At 46.2% G+C, this 17,317-nt stretch overlaps 1 protein-coding gene across 4 annotated transcripts in view; it reads left to right on the top strand.

The window, feature by feature from the left end:
• Positions 1–17,317, top strand: part of Tnfrsf19 (TNF receptor superfamily member 19) — an 85,820-nt gene that overhangs the window by 55,176 nt on the left and 13,327 nt on the right. For all 4 annotated transcript variants that reach the window (XM_021202971.1, XM_029541811.1, XM_021202972.1 and 1 more), the window contains one exon: positions 281–366. In XM_021202971.1, the coding sequence (XP_021058630.1) occupies positions 281–366 (86 nt within the window). The remainder of the gene's footprint in view (positions 1–280; positions 367–17,317) is intronic.

Here is a 17,317-nt window from a genome sequence, read left to right as displayed (position 1 = left end):
ACTTTATTTAAGAGGTGTTTGTGGTTTAGATTACAACAGACTTGCGGATCCCACTGGCTTCATATTCCCTCTCCAGCATCCCACCCATCACACAGAGGAACCTGGAAGTTTTATGTAGGGAATTGGATCGGTGCTGGCTTTACCACCTTCAGCCTTTGGCTGCTTCTTACGTCACCAGGAACTGGTTCTGGAGGCTGCCAGTGACCCTTGACATGACACTTGGCTGCCACAGTGAACTTAGGTGACACCGCTAACCAGGACTCTCTCCTTGTTCTTCTAGATTTTACCGGAAGACCAAACTGGTTGGTTTTCAAGACATGGAGTGTGTGCCCTGCGGAGACCCACCTCCTCCCTACGAACCACACTGTGAGTGATGTGCCAAGTGGCCGCAGACCTTTAAAAAAAAGCAAAGCAAAACAAAAACAAAAACAAAAACAAAAAACCAACCAAACAAAAAAAACTGTGTCTAGAAAGCCCTTTATTGTGTGCCTCTGTCAACAGTAACCTTTGATTTGCATGCCCAAGGGAAACAGGCGTTGCATTGCTGAGTCCTATTCGTTCACACCCTTCATCTTAGCTGCTCAGTGCAGGAGACCAGGGTTCACTGGGCTGTCTGGGGCTGGGCCTAATGCTCACACACTGGGGATTCCCTTTCTCTGCCCTTGATAGGATCACACAGGGGTAGACACTTTCTCCACTTCCTCCTCCTCCCCCCTCCCCCCACCAGACAGGGTTTCTCGGTGTAGTCCTGGCTGTTCTGGAACTCACTCTGTAGACCAGACTGGCCTCGAACTCAGAAATCCACCTGCCTCTGCCTCCCATGTGCTGGGACTAAAGGAGTGCGCCACCATGCCCGGCACCCTCCTCCTCCTTAACATATCCGTTGGATTCCCTGCTCACTAGTTCTTCTGATCCTCTTACCTGTCAAGTCGCACTCCTCGGGGCTGGGGCAGTGGCACAGAAGACACATGAGTGTTTGTGTTCACAGTAGTCTTTTTGACCATTACATTTTTCCCCTTGGGAACAAGGGCATTGATCATTGATTGTATTCTTGGCCTGCATGGTGATTACTCACTGTCTTTGTTGTTGTTGTTGTTGTTGTTGTTCTTGTTTTCGAGACAGGGTTTCTCTGTATAGCCCTGGCTGTCCTGGAACTCACTCTGTAGACCAGGCTGGCCTTGAACTCAGAAATCCACCTGCCTCTACCTCCCGAGTGCTGGGATTAAAGGCGTGTGCCACCACACCTGGTGACTACTCACTGTCTTAATGCTAAGAAAAGCTGGCTGACAACCACCCAGGCAAGGGAAGAGTGAGGCAGGCTCTGCTGACCTAGCAGGGCTTGCAGGATAGACTCTGTGATCCATGGTATCTGCCCTCTTCCTTCTTTCTGTAACAAAAAGCAAACAAACAAAACCAAAGGTGCACTGTTTAATCTGGCCTTTCTTACTTGGCTCGTTGTTTAACAACACTCTACAAACCTACTATAGAGGAGATACCGATGGGGTCTTCTTTATGCCTTCACATCAGAAACATCCTCCCTCCAATTAAAACTCAAGGACCTGGTCCTGCTTGTCCTTTGTGTTTAGGAGACAACCTGATCTGTTATTAAACAGCCGCCATCAGTACAGACCAGGCTCGAGCTGGAAAGTACTGTGGCCCTCCCCTCCCCCACATGCCCCCTGTGCTGGGTTTGATTTAATGCAATGGAAAGCCCGAGGCTTTGGGATGTTTTGCCTTTAGGGTTCTAGCTAGCTAAGCTTAGATGGCATGAAAGGGCCTTTGGACACAGGACTCTCGTGCAGAGCTCATGTCTTAGGAAGCCTTTGGTCATACAACCTGGAAAAGACAATTAATTAGTTTAATGTATAGAACTATACAGTCTTCCATGTGTCAAGCTTTCTAGAAAGTAAAGAAAGACAGTTGCGAAGTCAAAAGTGCAGTGGGCCAGCTGAGGGCTTTCCTGTCACAGACAGAGCTGCATCTCTGTCAAAGAGGTTTCTGCTGTCTTTGGCACCTTCTTCAGGAAGCAGTCCAGAGTTTAATCCCCTCAAAGGAGAGCTGGAAGTCTTTGGGGGGAAGTGATCCTGGCGCCTCCTGTTTGTGTTTCTCCTCAGGGCTTTTCGATTTATCCACAAAGAGCTTCTTCTTCAGGCCCCTTGGGGGTTCCTGTGCCCTTGAGCCTCCCAAGGCTGAGGGAAGTAGGTGCCTTCAAGCTACCTAGAGCAGTAAGTTCTGTCCCAGGGTGCACAGAAAACAGGCTCAGCTGGGGCTTCCTGGCTCAGAGAAGGAGCTGTGGTCCCAGGACCTGGGTACTAGACTAGAGGAGGGTCCAGAGACACACTCTTTCTTCTTCTTCTTCTTCTTCTTCTTCTTCTTCTTCTTCTTCTTCTTCTTCTTCTTCTTCTTCTTCTTCTTCTTCTTCTTCTTCTTCTTCTTCTTCTNCTTCTTCTTCTTCTTCTTCTTCTTCTTCTTCTTCTTCTTCTTCTTCTTCTTCTTCTTCTTCTTCTTCTTCTTCTTCTTCTTCCTTCTTCTCTTCTTCTCTTCTTCTCTTCTTCTCTTCTTCCTCCTCCTCCTCCTGCTCCTCCTCCTCCTCCTCCTTCTCTTTCTTCACAAAACAAAATGGGGACTCACACTGATACTCCACTTCCAAAGATTGACAGTTCATTTGCTTTTAAATTTGGTTTTGTTTTCTTTCAAAGAATGAATTGCTGAGCACAGTGTAGAGAGATGAAAAGTCTTAGTTTTGTCTCAGGCATGGTGACTCAACTATAGTCTCAGCACTCAGGAGGCAGAGGCAGGAGGATGATGGCCTTGAGTTTGAGGCAAACCTGGGATATAGAGTAATACCTTGTCTCAAAACAACGACAACAAAACCCAAAACAAGTCCTGGTATTTTGGGCCACACAGGCGCGTAGAAGGGTATGGTATATGAATCTCTCCGTGACAACAAGGCTTCCAGCTCACCTATGCATGGTAAGGGCAAGCAGAGACCCTCAGTCCAAGAGCTTCTGTGACACGCTGCTCAGCAACACGGTGCTCAGCAAAGCTCATGAATAATAAGTAGGAAAAGCCATATCTGAAGCAGGCAAAGGGACAGACAGGCAAAGGGACAGACAGGCACAGCACAATCGCCTACCCTATAGGGAGCCCCCACAGCTCTCTTTTGAAAACCCATACAGATAGCAAATCAACTGGGAAGGACTTTGAATTGCTATGTTTTGCTAGATGGGCTTTAGAAAGCCCCAGTACTAGAAATGTCCCCTTTAGGGGACTACTAGTGTTTCCCTCGATTTTTTCCCCTTCAGCAAACATAAATGTGCAATAAGTTCAAGTGTCCTTTAAAAGTTAATTTTGAAGTGACTTTAATTCATGATATAAGGAGACCTTTTAAGCTCTTCCAAGTGATTTGAAAATAATCACGCTGTTTAACAGTGTGGCTCATCACGCATCAATATGAGGAACCGGGATCTACTTTTTGAGGCCCGAGCCACGCACGACTGCCAACACTGCAGGTCAACACACCCCCTGCTTTCCTTTCTCCCACACGCAGAGATTTATCTCATGGGTATGGCTTTAGAATCACGTGGCCTGTTGTACAGAGCCCTCGAGAACAAAGCAAACATCTAGGTTAAACATAATTTAAACACAGTCGTTCTGTGGTGAAAAACCTTTGAATCACTTCTGAACCGCGTGTTCCAGCCACAGCAGCATTCCAAATCGAATAAGCAGTATTCAAGAAAATCCCACAAATTCCGCGTTTGTCATCAGACCCAAGGCAGGGGTTAACTCTAAAATGTCTCTGGTGTTTTCTTCTCTCTCTCCTTACTGTCCCAAGTGGGTGCACATTTGATACAATCAGAACAAAGCCTGCAGTTGGGAATTTTACCTCAAGTGCCTTTCTTTTGTCCACTGTCACCATCAGCAGTATGTTCCAAGATCAGCCAATCACTACCTCCAATTACTGCTATTGGCGACTTGGCAGGGGGGCCGTGGGTGGCTGGAAGCCTCACTTTCACAAACCACGCTGTTATGGGGGACTTCAGCATGCATCTGGTGGGGACTGGGCATGGGCAAGGCGAAAGACCCGCTGAATTGAAGGCTCCTCAACTCTCAAAGAGTAGACTGCCCTTTTGTACTGTCCTTTGCTGGGCACCTGCGTCAGAGATGGGTATACGTAGGCACTGTCCCAGGAAAAGCCAACTCCTGAACTACCGTATCTCGAACTGCATGGTCACGGCGGGAGAGGTAATGGAACAGAAGGCAGGTGACATTCTAGCCCGAGCAAGGCAGACCAGCGCAGGGATGGAGTTCCTGAGTTGTATCTGGGGCTTACAGCGACATACTGGGCACTTGTTTGCTTAGTTATATCCCAAATCTACTACCACCTGGGTATTATTATTATTATTATTATTATTATTATTATTATTATTGGCCAGGGAGTAAAACAGGGTCAAAGAGAAGATGGGAGTTATGTCAGTGTTTTATATTTGGGAACTCCCAATCATAATTTATTTTCATTGCTACTTAATAACTAATTTTGCTATGGAGTTGTGTCTCAGTCCTTAAGACCATTGGAAATATGTGTTTGCCCATGCAACCCACGGGTTGGAAAATGTGGTTCTAGGCACACTTGTGAGGGATTATTTCCCTTAGGTTAGACTCTGGACATGCCTGTGGGGAATGTTCTTGATGTGGTTAACTGAGGCAGGAATATAGAACGAGCACCGTCGTTGACCCACCCATGTGCCTCGTGTGACCTCTGCTGCCTCAGGCTCCTGCCACCCCGTGTCTGCCACCATCGGGGACCGTGCCCCTCAATCTCTGGGGCGGAACAGACCCTTCTTTTAGATGCTTTTTATCAGGAAGGTGTTTTATTACAGCAACAGAAAAGTAACTATGGCAACACGGGACAGGTACTTCTTTCTCATGTTTAAATCACTTTGCGGCAGCAGGGCCATATAAGCTAACCCTGTAAAGAAAGAAGTGTCTGTTTAGACAATGTCTATTCATGAATTTATGTCGAAATGCTGGCTCCAAGCCTCGTGATGCTAGGCAGTGCTGCCTGCCAAGCTGCACTTTCAAGCCACCTTTTATTTTGGCTGCAGTCTCACTATGATGCCCAAGCTAGTCTTGAACCCATCTCAAGTGATTCTCCGACTCAGCCTCCGAGTAGCTGTGCATTTAGGCACATGCCACCGAGCCCCCATTTCAGACTTTCTTCCCTGCCCATGTCAGCTGTGGAGAGATTTGTTCTCTGATGCCCTGAATCTCCTCCATCTCCCATCGGGCATTTCCTCACGCACAAAGCTATTTCCAGGCCACACTAATTTCACTAGCGTTCTTGGAACCCCTGTGTGCACTAACCACCATGCTGCTTGGATCGTGCCTGGTTCCCTATAAGGCAGCAGCTCTCTAAAGCACTTGGAAAGGGATCTGGGGTGGCTCAGCAGTTAGAGCACCGGCTCTGCAAACATGAAGACCTGAGTTCAAGTCCACAGCATCTATGTAAATTCTGGGCATGGTGATACAAGTGTAGCCACAACACAGCTATGTGTTGGGGGCCGGGGTTTGGAGCACATGCCACCAGTCTAGCAATTAATGGACTCCAACTCCAATTTCAGTGAGAGACCTTGTCTCAAAGAATAAGATAGAAAGTGACCAAGGGAGGCATGGAGCACTGACCTCTGACCTTCAACACACACAGATGTATGGAAGTGTGACTGAACATATATATATCCGATTCAAAGGGGTGTGGCACAGTATGGATGCAGAAGAGATGCCCACAGTGCAAGGCGCTCCACACTATAGCAGTGTGTGGATGCAGGAGAGATGCCTGTCTATACTGCAAGGTCCTCCACACTTGCTCTGTGTACCTGGCATATGTATCGGGCTTTTGGTATTGATTCTGACATAGTCTTTTTGATGAGTTTGCTAGAGGCCAGAGTTTCCAGGACACTTACTGGAACCCCTGCGTCATGATCCACAAAGCCAGTATGCACTAATGACGGGCTCAGCTTACTGGGAGTTGTGAAGTTGTCTCTGGTCTCCAGACCAAGACTCGCTGGTGTCTAGCCAGGTCCCTGCTAGAAGGCTGCTCGTGAGCCTCATGTGGAGGATGGCGGAGAATGGCCTGTGTGTCCAACAAATACCTTCAGCATCCCACAGAGGAAGCTGCTCACAGAGATGTCTGAAATTAGCTCTCTCCTGCTAACCAGAACCTGAGAAGATAGGAGGAAAAGATCAAAAGAACAGAGCAGAGGCAGGGCAGCCCTGGTATGGGGGAGACAGCCCTGGTATGGGGGAGATAGCCCCAGAGAGTCAGCCTCCTGCCCTGATCTAAGCAGAGAATCCCCACTTCTCCCTCTTCGCCCGGCAGTTTAAGGTGCCACAGTCTGTGAGCTTCTTCTTGCCTCTGACTTCCTGTGACTATGATGTGATTCCATTATTTTATTGAAAAATAAATCAAAGTAGTTCTCATCTCAAAGGCTGCTTAACAAACAAACGTAACCTGCCCGGTCCCCATTAGTAGAGCCTTTCTGCAGAGGACACTCTTCAAAGGTCTCCCTTGATATCTGCTTTTCTTTTCCATGCTAAGGGTGGCACTTTCTTCTTCTTCTTCTTCTTCTTCTTCTTCTTCTTCTTCTTCTTCTTCTTCTTCTTCTTCTTCTTCTTCTTCTTCTTCTTCTTCTTCTTCTNTTCTTCTTCTTCTTCTTCTTCTTCTTCTTCTTCTTCTTCTTCTTCTTCTTCTTCTTCTTCTTCTTCTTCTTCTTCTTCTTCTTCTCCTCCTCCTCCTCCTCCTCCTCCTCCTCCTTTTCCTTCTTCATTATTTGAGACACAGTTTCTCTGTGCAGTCCTGGCTGTCCTGGAACTCACTCTGTAGACCAGGCTGGCCTCAAACTCAGAAATCCAGCTGCCTCTGCCTCCCAAGTGCTGGGATTAAAGGTGTGTGCCACCACTGCCTGGCTGCAAACTTATCTTTTGATATAAGCATCGCCAAACTGTGAGAGAGAAAGCTCCGGAGGCAAGAGAGCCAAAGAACCGGATGCAACCAGAAGGCAGGGCCAGGCAGGCCATCACCGAGCGAACCGTCATCGAGTGGGGATTTTGACCCCAGAGCAGCCACAGGGACCCAGAGATCAGTCTCACTTGGTGACCTTTAATGCAGTGCACACAGGTCTAGTCATCCTGATGACTGGCTGACCCCAAGGTTTTTGTCTAATGTGGTTGAGTATGGTAATTAGAGTTCTTGTTTTTCCGGAAGCTCCAAAGGGTGGGGAGGCTATCAAATGACATCTGAGGGAGTCTTCTTCTTCCTTCTGTTTTATTTTGTTGTTAGTGAGACTCTTACTCTGGCCTAGACGGTCCTGGACGGCATGCCAGTCCTTCTATAGCCTCCCCAGGCTGCAACCACACATGTCAGCCATTATGCCTTCCTTTGTCTGCTGGGGTTTTTTGTTTTGTTTTTTGGGGGTTTGTTTGTTTTTTGGTTTTTTGGTTTTTTTTTTTAAATCTTGGTCATACTTGGGGACCTAGGTAATTGACACCCCTCATGATATAGCATTTCCAGGGAAGCCAGGGACGGTTGCAATTCAGTCCACATGTCCTGGCCTCTCTAGAGAATTCCACGCAGTCACTCTGTGTGCTTGTCCAGTTGTCTCAGACTCGTGCCCCTAAATGGTTCTTTGGCTGTGGTTTCATCGACTGTAGGATTCAGAAATTCTTCTAAGAGTATTCTGAACGCACGTGTTCTGTAGCCATTCTTTTCTCCCAATAGAAATGTCTCAATACAAGCCATCAACTTCTGTGGAAAGAAGAGCAGAAATGTAGGTGTTTTGACTAGCTCGCACCATCTCCTGAGCCTGGAGCTGCTCTTGTGGGCCTTTGTCTGTCTGCTTCTGGAGAAAAGGACCGTCCTCAGAGAAACAGGGAACCAGTTCCCACCCAGTCCCCAGCACACCCTCCTTCTCACACCCTCCTTCTCAGCTTCACTCCTCACTCTCTCCTAGACCTTTAAACCTATGAGCTGGCTTAAATATTTACTCATGGAAAAATAAGCTGTATCCGATCAAAGGATTGCACTACATTGAATGAATTTTAGATTAAGTCCAGCTTATTTTAAAAATCATAAATGAGACCTATCAGGCCCCATCGATGAGCTGTGGAGTTGTTTTTACATGTGGATCTGTGATCCGTGAGTGCCCAGGAAACACTGGGAAGAATTGAGTGGCAGGGGATGGAGGGACGAAGCCATTGCTGAAGAATTCCGGTGCAGTCACAGATTCACCAGGCCATCTAGTTGGGACTTAAGAGCCAACCTTTCATCTCAGGATGTGGTTGTTATGCTCTGGAGACCATTCACATCCTAGTTGGGACCAGGTTAGGTGGCCTTTAAACTTGGTGTCCAACTATTTCCAAGTCAGCTCCCTGAGGAAAGGGCTTAGCCTTAGAAATTATTTTCATTATTGAATGAAGAAAATACCAGGACAGTGTGACATAGCAAGTCCCTCTTGAATTCAAGAAGGTGCCGCATCCTTACTGGCATTTCTCAGCCTGCTCTTCAGCTCCTACTCACCTGGAAGAAGAAAGGGGTTTCCGTGGGGATCTGCCTGACAGCATAGAATTGCCAAGCTCCAAACTGCATCTCAAGTGAACTCCCAGATGCCAAGATTAAGAAATTATAAAGCACCGTGTGACTGGGAGTGCGGTTTAGCGGTACAGTGCTTGCCTAGCTCGCATGAGGGCCAAGTTCTGTTCCCAACAGTGTAAAACATAAATGCACGGTCATGCCTTGGTGTCCCCTGGGAAATTAATTCTAGGGTGAGACTCCCAGCCTTAGAGGCCAGTGACCTTGGATGCTCAAGTCTATTGTACCAAACAGTTCGGTGTTCACATAAGACAGCTGCCACGGAATTTAATTCAACTCTAGATTTGAATCGACCTGCATGGATGTACTGTGCTATTTTGGGAATAATGACATGGGAAGAGGCCTGTACATGTTAAGTACAGATGCAGGAGCATATTTCAGATTCTGTAATTAACACGGCGAGGGAACAGTCAACAGTGTAATTGAGTCACTGCTGAAAAAAATAGGCCAAAACGCCCCACAGGCCGAAAAGGGTATTAGAGCTCTAGAGCGGCAGGCTGGCCCAGGCCTGGCAGCATCTGCCTGAGAGTGCAGAACTCAGGAGACCCTAAGCACAGGCCCAGCCCTGCCCCCTCAAAAGTAGAAGCTGGAAGTTGAATTTCAAGTTGAAATTAATTCAGTTTAAGAGGGTCTCCCGCTGAGTCTTTTAAAAGGTTGTCCCAACTGCTCTGTTTACCGTGATCATCTCAGTGAAATTATCTTAGGAGTTCCCAAGACAGGCTTTAACCGGGCTGTGGTTCACTTAGCCACTCTCTCAAATAAATATTCAAAAATCATCTCTCCTTGCTACTCAATTATAATTTTAAAAGGATATGAATTTGTATCTGCTAGCTGTAGATTTTCAATTTTACTGAAACATAATTTCTCATGAGAGGGTTGCCTATTTAAGGACTCAGTGTCTTTGGCAGCTATGCATACAAAGCCACAGCCACCTCCCAAAGCCAGGAACAGAGCCCTTTCTGTCACCTCATCCCAAAGGGGGACTGAGCCTGCGGAGCTCCGTTTGTGAGCAGCCTCCACATCCACTTTCTCTGTTTGCTCTTTAAAGTTTGCACGTGCATCTGTCCCCATGTCCCAGTCAGGTCTCATTTCATCCAGATGCCTGAAAGATGTTGGCATGAACTTTTGTTCAGATGATTGTAAACTCCTGAGGTAGAAAGACAGCTCAGTTGGTAAGGCACTTGCCTGGCAGACTTGAGGGCCGAAGTTCAACCCTGGAACCTTCATATAAATGGCCCAGTGTTCTTGGAATCCTGGGGTTGGGAGGAAGACAGGCAGTCCTTGTCTCAAAATAAACAACAAAGGTGGGCAGCACCTGAGGTATTTTTAAACATCCACACAGGCACTCGAACACAAAATGAATAGCCCGAGATCAGCCTGCCAGTGACAGGTGACAGGACTCTGGCTCTCTTTAAGGTCAACTGCTCTTTAAAATGTGTAGGGTTAAAAATTTTAAATGCTGCTTAGCCCAGGCTGCATATTAAGGAACCCTCTCGGAATGCCAGGATGAAAGTGGCTTATAAAGACAGTAAAGTGTGGAAGAAGGCCCAAGTGAGGAGACCTGAGGACAGAGACCCAACTGTGACATGAGGAACCCACTCAGCAGAGGCTGTGTCTCTGCGAGGGCCACAAAGATTAAGAGCTTGGTCAGAACAGTGAGGAGCCTCCTGTGAGCAGACAATGTTAGCTACAGCGGTGGCAGCTGTTGAGAATAGACATTAGGAACAAGGGAGGAAGCAGGGACCTAGAATCCTAATTAAGCAGGAAATGCCCAGCTGGTGCAGTAAATGCATTTGAGGAACAGGCTTTCTGCTCATTTCTCAAGAACTGGTGATTAATTTAATTAATGCAATTTAATTAATTTAACTTAAATAAGTGCCGTTTGGCTGATTTAATTACTAGTTTTACTCTAAGAACATAATAATCTTAGTTATATAGCCAGCCTTCCTTATCTGTGGATTTCACATTTGTAGATTCAACCAATCAGGGCGTCAAGAAGCTATGTTTCTATATAGACATCTTCTGCTCATAGCCCTGTATAGCTCTCCACCGGTCTTCACGCTGTATTGGGCATTACAAGTCATGTAGAGGATGCTTTACGGCCCAGGAGGGTGTGCATGGCTCTATGGAAAATTACCTGTTTTGTTAGAATAGCCTTGACCATCATGGATTTTGGAATTCAGAGGACAATATATGTCCTGCAGCAGATCCCCCCGAGGACACTAAGGAATAACTCCCTCCCCAGCACCCCCCCACACACACACACATATCAAAGGGAGTGACAAAGAACAACATTTGATTGATATACTTTTTTTTTCTAAATTAGGTGTTTTGTTTCCTGTGTGTGGGCTTGAATGAGAATGATCTCCCTAGTCTGGCATCCCAACAAAACATGGGTTGAATTTTCAAATTCATTTCGTGTCCTAAGACTCTCAGGAAGTCAGGTGACAGGTCATTGAAACAGTCATATTACATCCACAGTCAAGAGCAGAGAGCAATGGGTGATTGCCTGTCTATGCGCAGCACACCGGCTCCGTTTCCATCCAGGGGCCAACCCATGAAATAATGCAGCCTCTATTAATTAACCCAGTTAAGAAAAACCCTCCCAAGACTGCCACAGGGCAGCCTAACCTAGACAGTCCTTATTCTGACTCCCTTCCCAGGTGATTCTAGACGTTGTCAGGTTGACAATTTAAAGTTGACCATCCTACTCTAGAGAAGCCACACACTGGAAAGAGGCGACGGGGGTTCCCGTCATACTGTGTGATGCTACATCATCATGTGTTCTGTGGTTTAGCCTCGAGGGATAAAGGTACTGGATGTCTACCAACACACCCTGGGGAGTCCTTTGTCGTCTCTCTTGCAGCCTGTCTTTTCACATCATTTGTTCATCCTAAGATGAATGCAGAGTGGTCCCTGTTGGATGTCTTTCTCGGATGACCACATTCCATGCTCATTGTGAAGAAGTCTTGATTTTGGGTCCTGGCCATAGCACCTAATGGACCATTTTATTTTATTTTATTAATTTTTGTTTGTTCCTCTGTTTTCTCATGAACCAGATGGAGATGCTGGAGACCACAGGTGATAACAAAACATGGGTTTAATTTTCAAATTCCTTTCATGTCCTAAGACTCAAGAAAAGGGCCCTCTTTCCCACCTATAGCTCTTACCCCTCTGCTCTTTCACCTAAGTCCTGTTGGTTTTAAAATGTAGGTGAGCTAGGCACAGGCTTAGCGCTGCTGGAATGGGACGCAGAATGGGAGGCGGTGGGAGACACTGGCTAGATAAAAGTCTGGATTTTTCTTTTTCTTTAGGCCGAGTCAGGAGTTTTAAACTACGCACAAACACTTATTCTCAGGGTGGAAACAAAGACGTTAAGTGTCCAGTCCCGCAGTTTACTTCTTTCTTATTGCCCACCTCACTCATGTGAGAGCCCAGGAAGATTGCGCCGGCTTCATTGTCTCTATATCTGTGTCCATATGGCCTTTTCCCTGGCTGGGTCCTGCTTTCCAAGGACTCTGGTGGTGTGTGGCACTCCAGGGGTTAAGGAGAGCGCCGACCACTTAGAGTTGGGAGGGCAGGGCCTGGCCCCAGGTTTCCCTTGTTTCAGTTCCCAGATGGCAGTCCAGCTTCTGTCCCTTTGAGGTCCTATTTGAGCTTCCTGTCCCTCGCCACAGATGTTCAAAGGCATCATAATGTGTTTCTCTTTTATGGTGTCTTTTCTGTTTCTTGGTGCAGAGTTTAAAGACCTCATTGTTTCTCCAGGCAAATAAACACGGGGAGACTTTTAGGTGGGTGGAGTAATCAAAAGAACAAAAACATCCTTGAAAGCAGGAAAAATTCTTTTAGCTTTATTGTGTTAGCTGCTGTTTGGTGCCTTATGATTTTTTTTCAGTGTTAATTATAGTATTTATGCTAATTAAAGTGCCAACGGGCATCCAGCAAGCGCTAAAGAGGAATTTAAAAGAAAGTGCTATCCTTAGGGACGGGCTTCCCCTAAAGGAGCAGGGCAGTGTCCTTGGACCTCCTCAGTGGCTGCCATCATCACCTAGAGCCTGAAAACCTCCCTGCGCTGCCAGCGACTCTCCCGCAGTAGTTAGCTCTCCCTGACTGCCTTTCATTCTTTCCTTTCTCCTCAAAGACATGTATGATAATGTTTGATCTGTCTTAGCCTGATGGGAAATATATCCCTAGGCAAAATGATCTATAAACAAATAGAAATGAGGAAAGTAATGTGGAATCTGTAGTTTCCCAAGCTTCAGTCTTCCGGGAGCACCACCCCTGCCTTGAGCCTCTCCTGTGGTTATGTGTCCTTGCCTCATGCATACGCTTCAGGGTCTCATCTCTCTCTCTTAGGACCTGCCAAGCGCTCTGGACACTGCCAGCTGAATACATTTCACATCACCTCAGTCCCTGTCAATAATACTAACCTTTGGCCATATGCCTGCCCTGCCCTTCCCCTGGCTACTGGTTCCCTCAACTTGAGGCCCTGAGAGCTGGAGCCTTATAGGTCCCAGCTTTAAAAGCCGGATAACTTAAATTCTGGGTGCTCAGGTGAGAGTGACTCTGGGCTGGAAAACCCAGAGGCTTACAGCTTTGTGTCCTGAGACCACAAGTTTACTGTTCCAAGCTTCCAAAACCAGGCCCCAGGCTTATTGCTCTGGGCTTGGAGTGTCAGTACCAAGTTAATGCTATAGGCTCCTGAGCTTCTCTCCAACTCTTCCTGTGATCGAAGCCTGAGGCTCTCATCATCTGGTCTTCACAGCCAGCTGCCTCCCACAGCCTCAGCTCTCCAGTTCTCTTCTTCAGACTTCTCTCTGGAGCTCGTTCAGTGCTGAGGAACACTCTTCACCATTGTTGTCTATGTGGGGATTGAATCCCAGAGTTGGCTCTTTGTGAAATTAGTTCTTTCACTCGAGCAGCTATAAACAAATGTAAGCAGCCGGGAGGTGGTGGTGCACGCCTTTAATCCCAGCACTTGGGAGGCAGAGGCAGGTGAATATCTGAGTTGGAGGCAGCCTGGTCTACAAAGTGAGTTCCAGGACAGCCTGGGCTATACAGAGAAACCCTGTCTGGGGTGGGGGGGAGGGAAACAAACAAACAACCAAAAAACAAAAACAAGAACAAAAAAACCCCCAAATGTAAGCAAATGAAAGACTGCACTTCAATTAGAATTGTATTGAGGTCAAGGTCACAACACCAGGTGTGGTGGTTTGAATAAGGATGCCACCCCCATAGGCTCATATATTTGAATGCTTAGTCACCAGGGAGGGGAACTGATTGGATTAGAAGGGTTAGGAGGTGTGGCCTTGTTAGAGTAGGTGTGACATGATTGGAGGATGAATGTCACTGGGGAGGGCTTTGAGGTTTTCCCTGGTGGGTCTCTCCCTCTCCCTCTCCTCCCCTCCCCCTCTCCCTCTTCATCTCCCACACCCATCAACCCTGACCTGTTTCCTTTCATCCCAATCTGCATGTGATTTAAAGACTGTTGTCTTTGCTTGGTGTTTCTATTTCTACTTATTTACAGTTAACCACTCTAAACCGTTAAAAGACAAACCTCTGACAAATCTATATAAAGACAGCCTGCTGGATACTAGCTTGTATCTTTTATTTGAGCACTGTTTGACCTATAATCTGTTGTGATTGGCTGAGACTCAGCACTTGACGAAAGAGTAGGTTGCGGTCTTTCTACACATTAGGTTAGGTTGTAGTTCACTATGACATAGACATTAGGCCAAACTGTAACGAAACTAAGGGAGGAAAATCTCTTCTATTTGGTTCTGTTTATTAAGGACATCTCTACAGTTTGGGGAAGAGTCAGAAATCTCATACAGAAACTGTACCCAGGTGTCGTGCTGCCATTTACACCGAATTCTCTGGAGATGTGCTCCAGGAAAAGGAAGTAACATTGGTCATTTTCTTGTTGCTACAGCAAAATACCTTGCAAAAGTAAGCCAAAGAGGAAAAGGCTGCATCCATCAGAGTAGAAAGTCATGGGCACAGAAACAGGAAGCCCATGTCTGTCACAGTGGGGAAGACATGGAGACAGGAAGCCCATGTCCGGCATGTGGGGAAGACATGGTGGCTGGTGCATAAGACACTGGTTAATTGTGTCTGCTGCCAGGACACAGACTGATGGGTTCTGCTTCTCCTTCCTCCTTCCTCTTCTTGTTAAGTCTAAGACCTCAACCTGTGGAATGCCATGGCCACATTCAGGGTGGGGGTTTCCACCTCGGTTTAACCTCTTTGGAAGCTCCCTCCTAGACATGCCAGGAAGTACATGTCTCAGGTGGCTCTCCATCCTGTCAAGCTCACAGTGATGATCAACCTTTGTAGCAGAGTCTGTAGCTTGCCTTCCTTGAATGAAAATGTTCACCATCAGGGTTCTCGCAAAGATTTGGCAGGTGGCCCTCACTGAGCTTGTCTGAACTAGCTCTGTAACTGACAGATGAGTTCAAATGCTCTTGTATGCCTGTCAAAGAACTTTCTCTGGAAGCACTTTATTAGTCACGGCTTTATCATTTCCATTCAAATAATTCTTAAAGATTGGTTATTATACTAATTGTTCTAGAAGATTGCTTAATGTCACTGCATAACTTTGGTAAAGTTCTCTGTAATGGTGCCTGTGTCTTTTATAGAAAAGGAGATTCAACCTTCAGATCAAATTGCTTCATTTCTACCATTAGTTTTGCTTCTTAAATGTCCAGGGCTTTGGGGATGTGAGGACCCAAGAGCAAATAATTCCCTGTAGCCCATTCCATCAGTTCCAGGATGTAGTAGGTGTTTCTACTTAATCATCTCATTCTCTGGGTCAGCCGTGTTTCCTATGGAGGTGGTTTCAGTTGAGTTTAATGGAACTTCAGACCCCCAACAATGTAGTACTTACCATGTCAGTTTCAAATGCTGAGGAGAATGCACTTATGGGGCGATGTCATGTGTCAGGAAACATGCGGATCCTTCAAGAGCAGTGTTCCTCTAGAGCCTAGAGTCTAGGTGCTCACAAACATCCTACCAACCATCCATACCTCTTGATTTCATTGATAAGGACACAAGGTTACCATTGTGTGGTGTTGACACAAGTAGAAAATGGCAGTGTTAGGATTTGAACACAGACTTGGCCACACAGCCCTCTACCATTCAAGTGTATAGCACACTCTGGGAAAATTTAAAGGCAGAGAAAGCGGGAAGACTAAGGGAATAAATAAAGGTCATCTGATGTCACATGTGGCCCAGTGGAGGGAGGCTTCCAGTAAACCACTTTAATCTTTGTCCAACTCACAATTACCATACGTGCTTGTGAGGTGCCATGAGATGATTTGGCTTGTGTCTGTTGGGGTTGTCTAAATAGGGTGGAGAATTCCCTCTGCGTTTCCCGAGGAGCAAGTGCTCAGTTTGATTAACAAGCAGTGCTTTGCATGTTCACAACGTCTGCCCCACCCCCCACCCCAGAGTCCCGCCGACATCTTATCAGCTTTTGGGCTTTACCCCTTTGCTAGTTGTCTTCTCCCTTTGTTAGTAAAACCAGATACTGGGAGCACAACTCTTAAGATGTGTTTGTAGAAGTATTTGCTCCATCGAACCAGCTCATTGGTTTGTTGTATGTCGTTTACTTTTACTAATTTATCTCAAGAGTCATTGGTGGTACTTTGTGCATTAGTTCTAATTCAAACAACTGTTCTTTATAATTAAAACAGACTTGCTTCCTGCAGTGTCTTTGCCATTCTAGCTAATTCAGGATCAGCTATATACCTTGTTTCTCTCTGAGCTTTAGCAGAGCTTAGTGTGGAGCTAAGGCACTAGCTGGAAACTGTGGGAAGTGCTGGTCAAAGAAGCTCTTCTCATAACAGCCACCTGCTGTATGAAAGCCAACACCACACCCTGATGCACAGGATTGCAAGGCTTGGACCTTCCCTTGTAGAACCTAGAGGTCAGAGAAGTGATAAGTGCAAACCATCTCAACTTCCAGCAATGATCATATCTCTTAACATGTCTTTTAGCAGAGTGTAGAATTTATTGCCCAGAAATATGTACTTTTTTTTTTTTTTTTTTTTTTTGTCAAATTAAAAATAAAACGAAGGACCCACAAGATGGCTCAGTGAGTAAAGATGCATGCGATCAAGCTTGAGAACTCGAGTTTGAGTACCCTGTTGTTGGTAATGAACACGTTCTGGAATTAGCCACCATTACCAGAGAGCCTAGTGAATCTACTTCGTGTCCCCGTTGCAGAACTTTGTGCGTGAGTTGTAACAGTGAGAGAACCAGGGCAAATGAGATGGCTTGAGAACTCGAGTTTGATTCCCAGAACCCACATAGTTGAGAGGAAAAAAAAAAAACCCAGCTTCCACAAGCTATCTTCTGGCCTCTGTGCATGCACGATGGCAAACGTGTGTGCACTGTCCAAAAAATAGTAAAAAGAACTGTTAAGAAGGAGAAACATGAACAATCTCCATCCTATAACAATGCCGTTGAGAGGGCCCACCGGTGTCTTTGACATACATGTTCCCAGCTCTGCCTGTGAGCTCACCTACAGTGATTTTTGCCTTTAAACATGATGCAATACAGAAATCCAAGTGGGAAATGGAGATACAGAGCTGTACTTGGTAGGAGTGTCCTTAAAACACAATACTAAAGAATCACTCATTGGCTTGAGTCTGTTGAGTCCAGTAGTGTCAA

The sequence above is a fragment of the Mus pahari genome, chromosome 8, assembly GCF_900095145.1.
Source record: "Mus pahari chromosome 8, PAHARI_EIJ_v1.1, whole genome shotgun sequence".
NCBI classification, from domain to species: Eukaryota; Metazoa; Chordata; class Mammalia; order Rodentia; family Muridae; genus Mus; species Mus pahari.
Note: the sequence above shows the minus strand (reverse complement) of the source record. Positions and strands in the feature narration are given on the sequence as shown.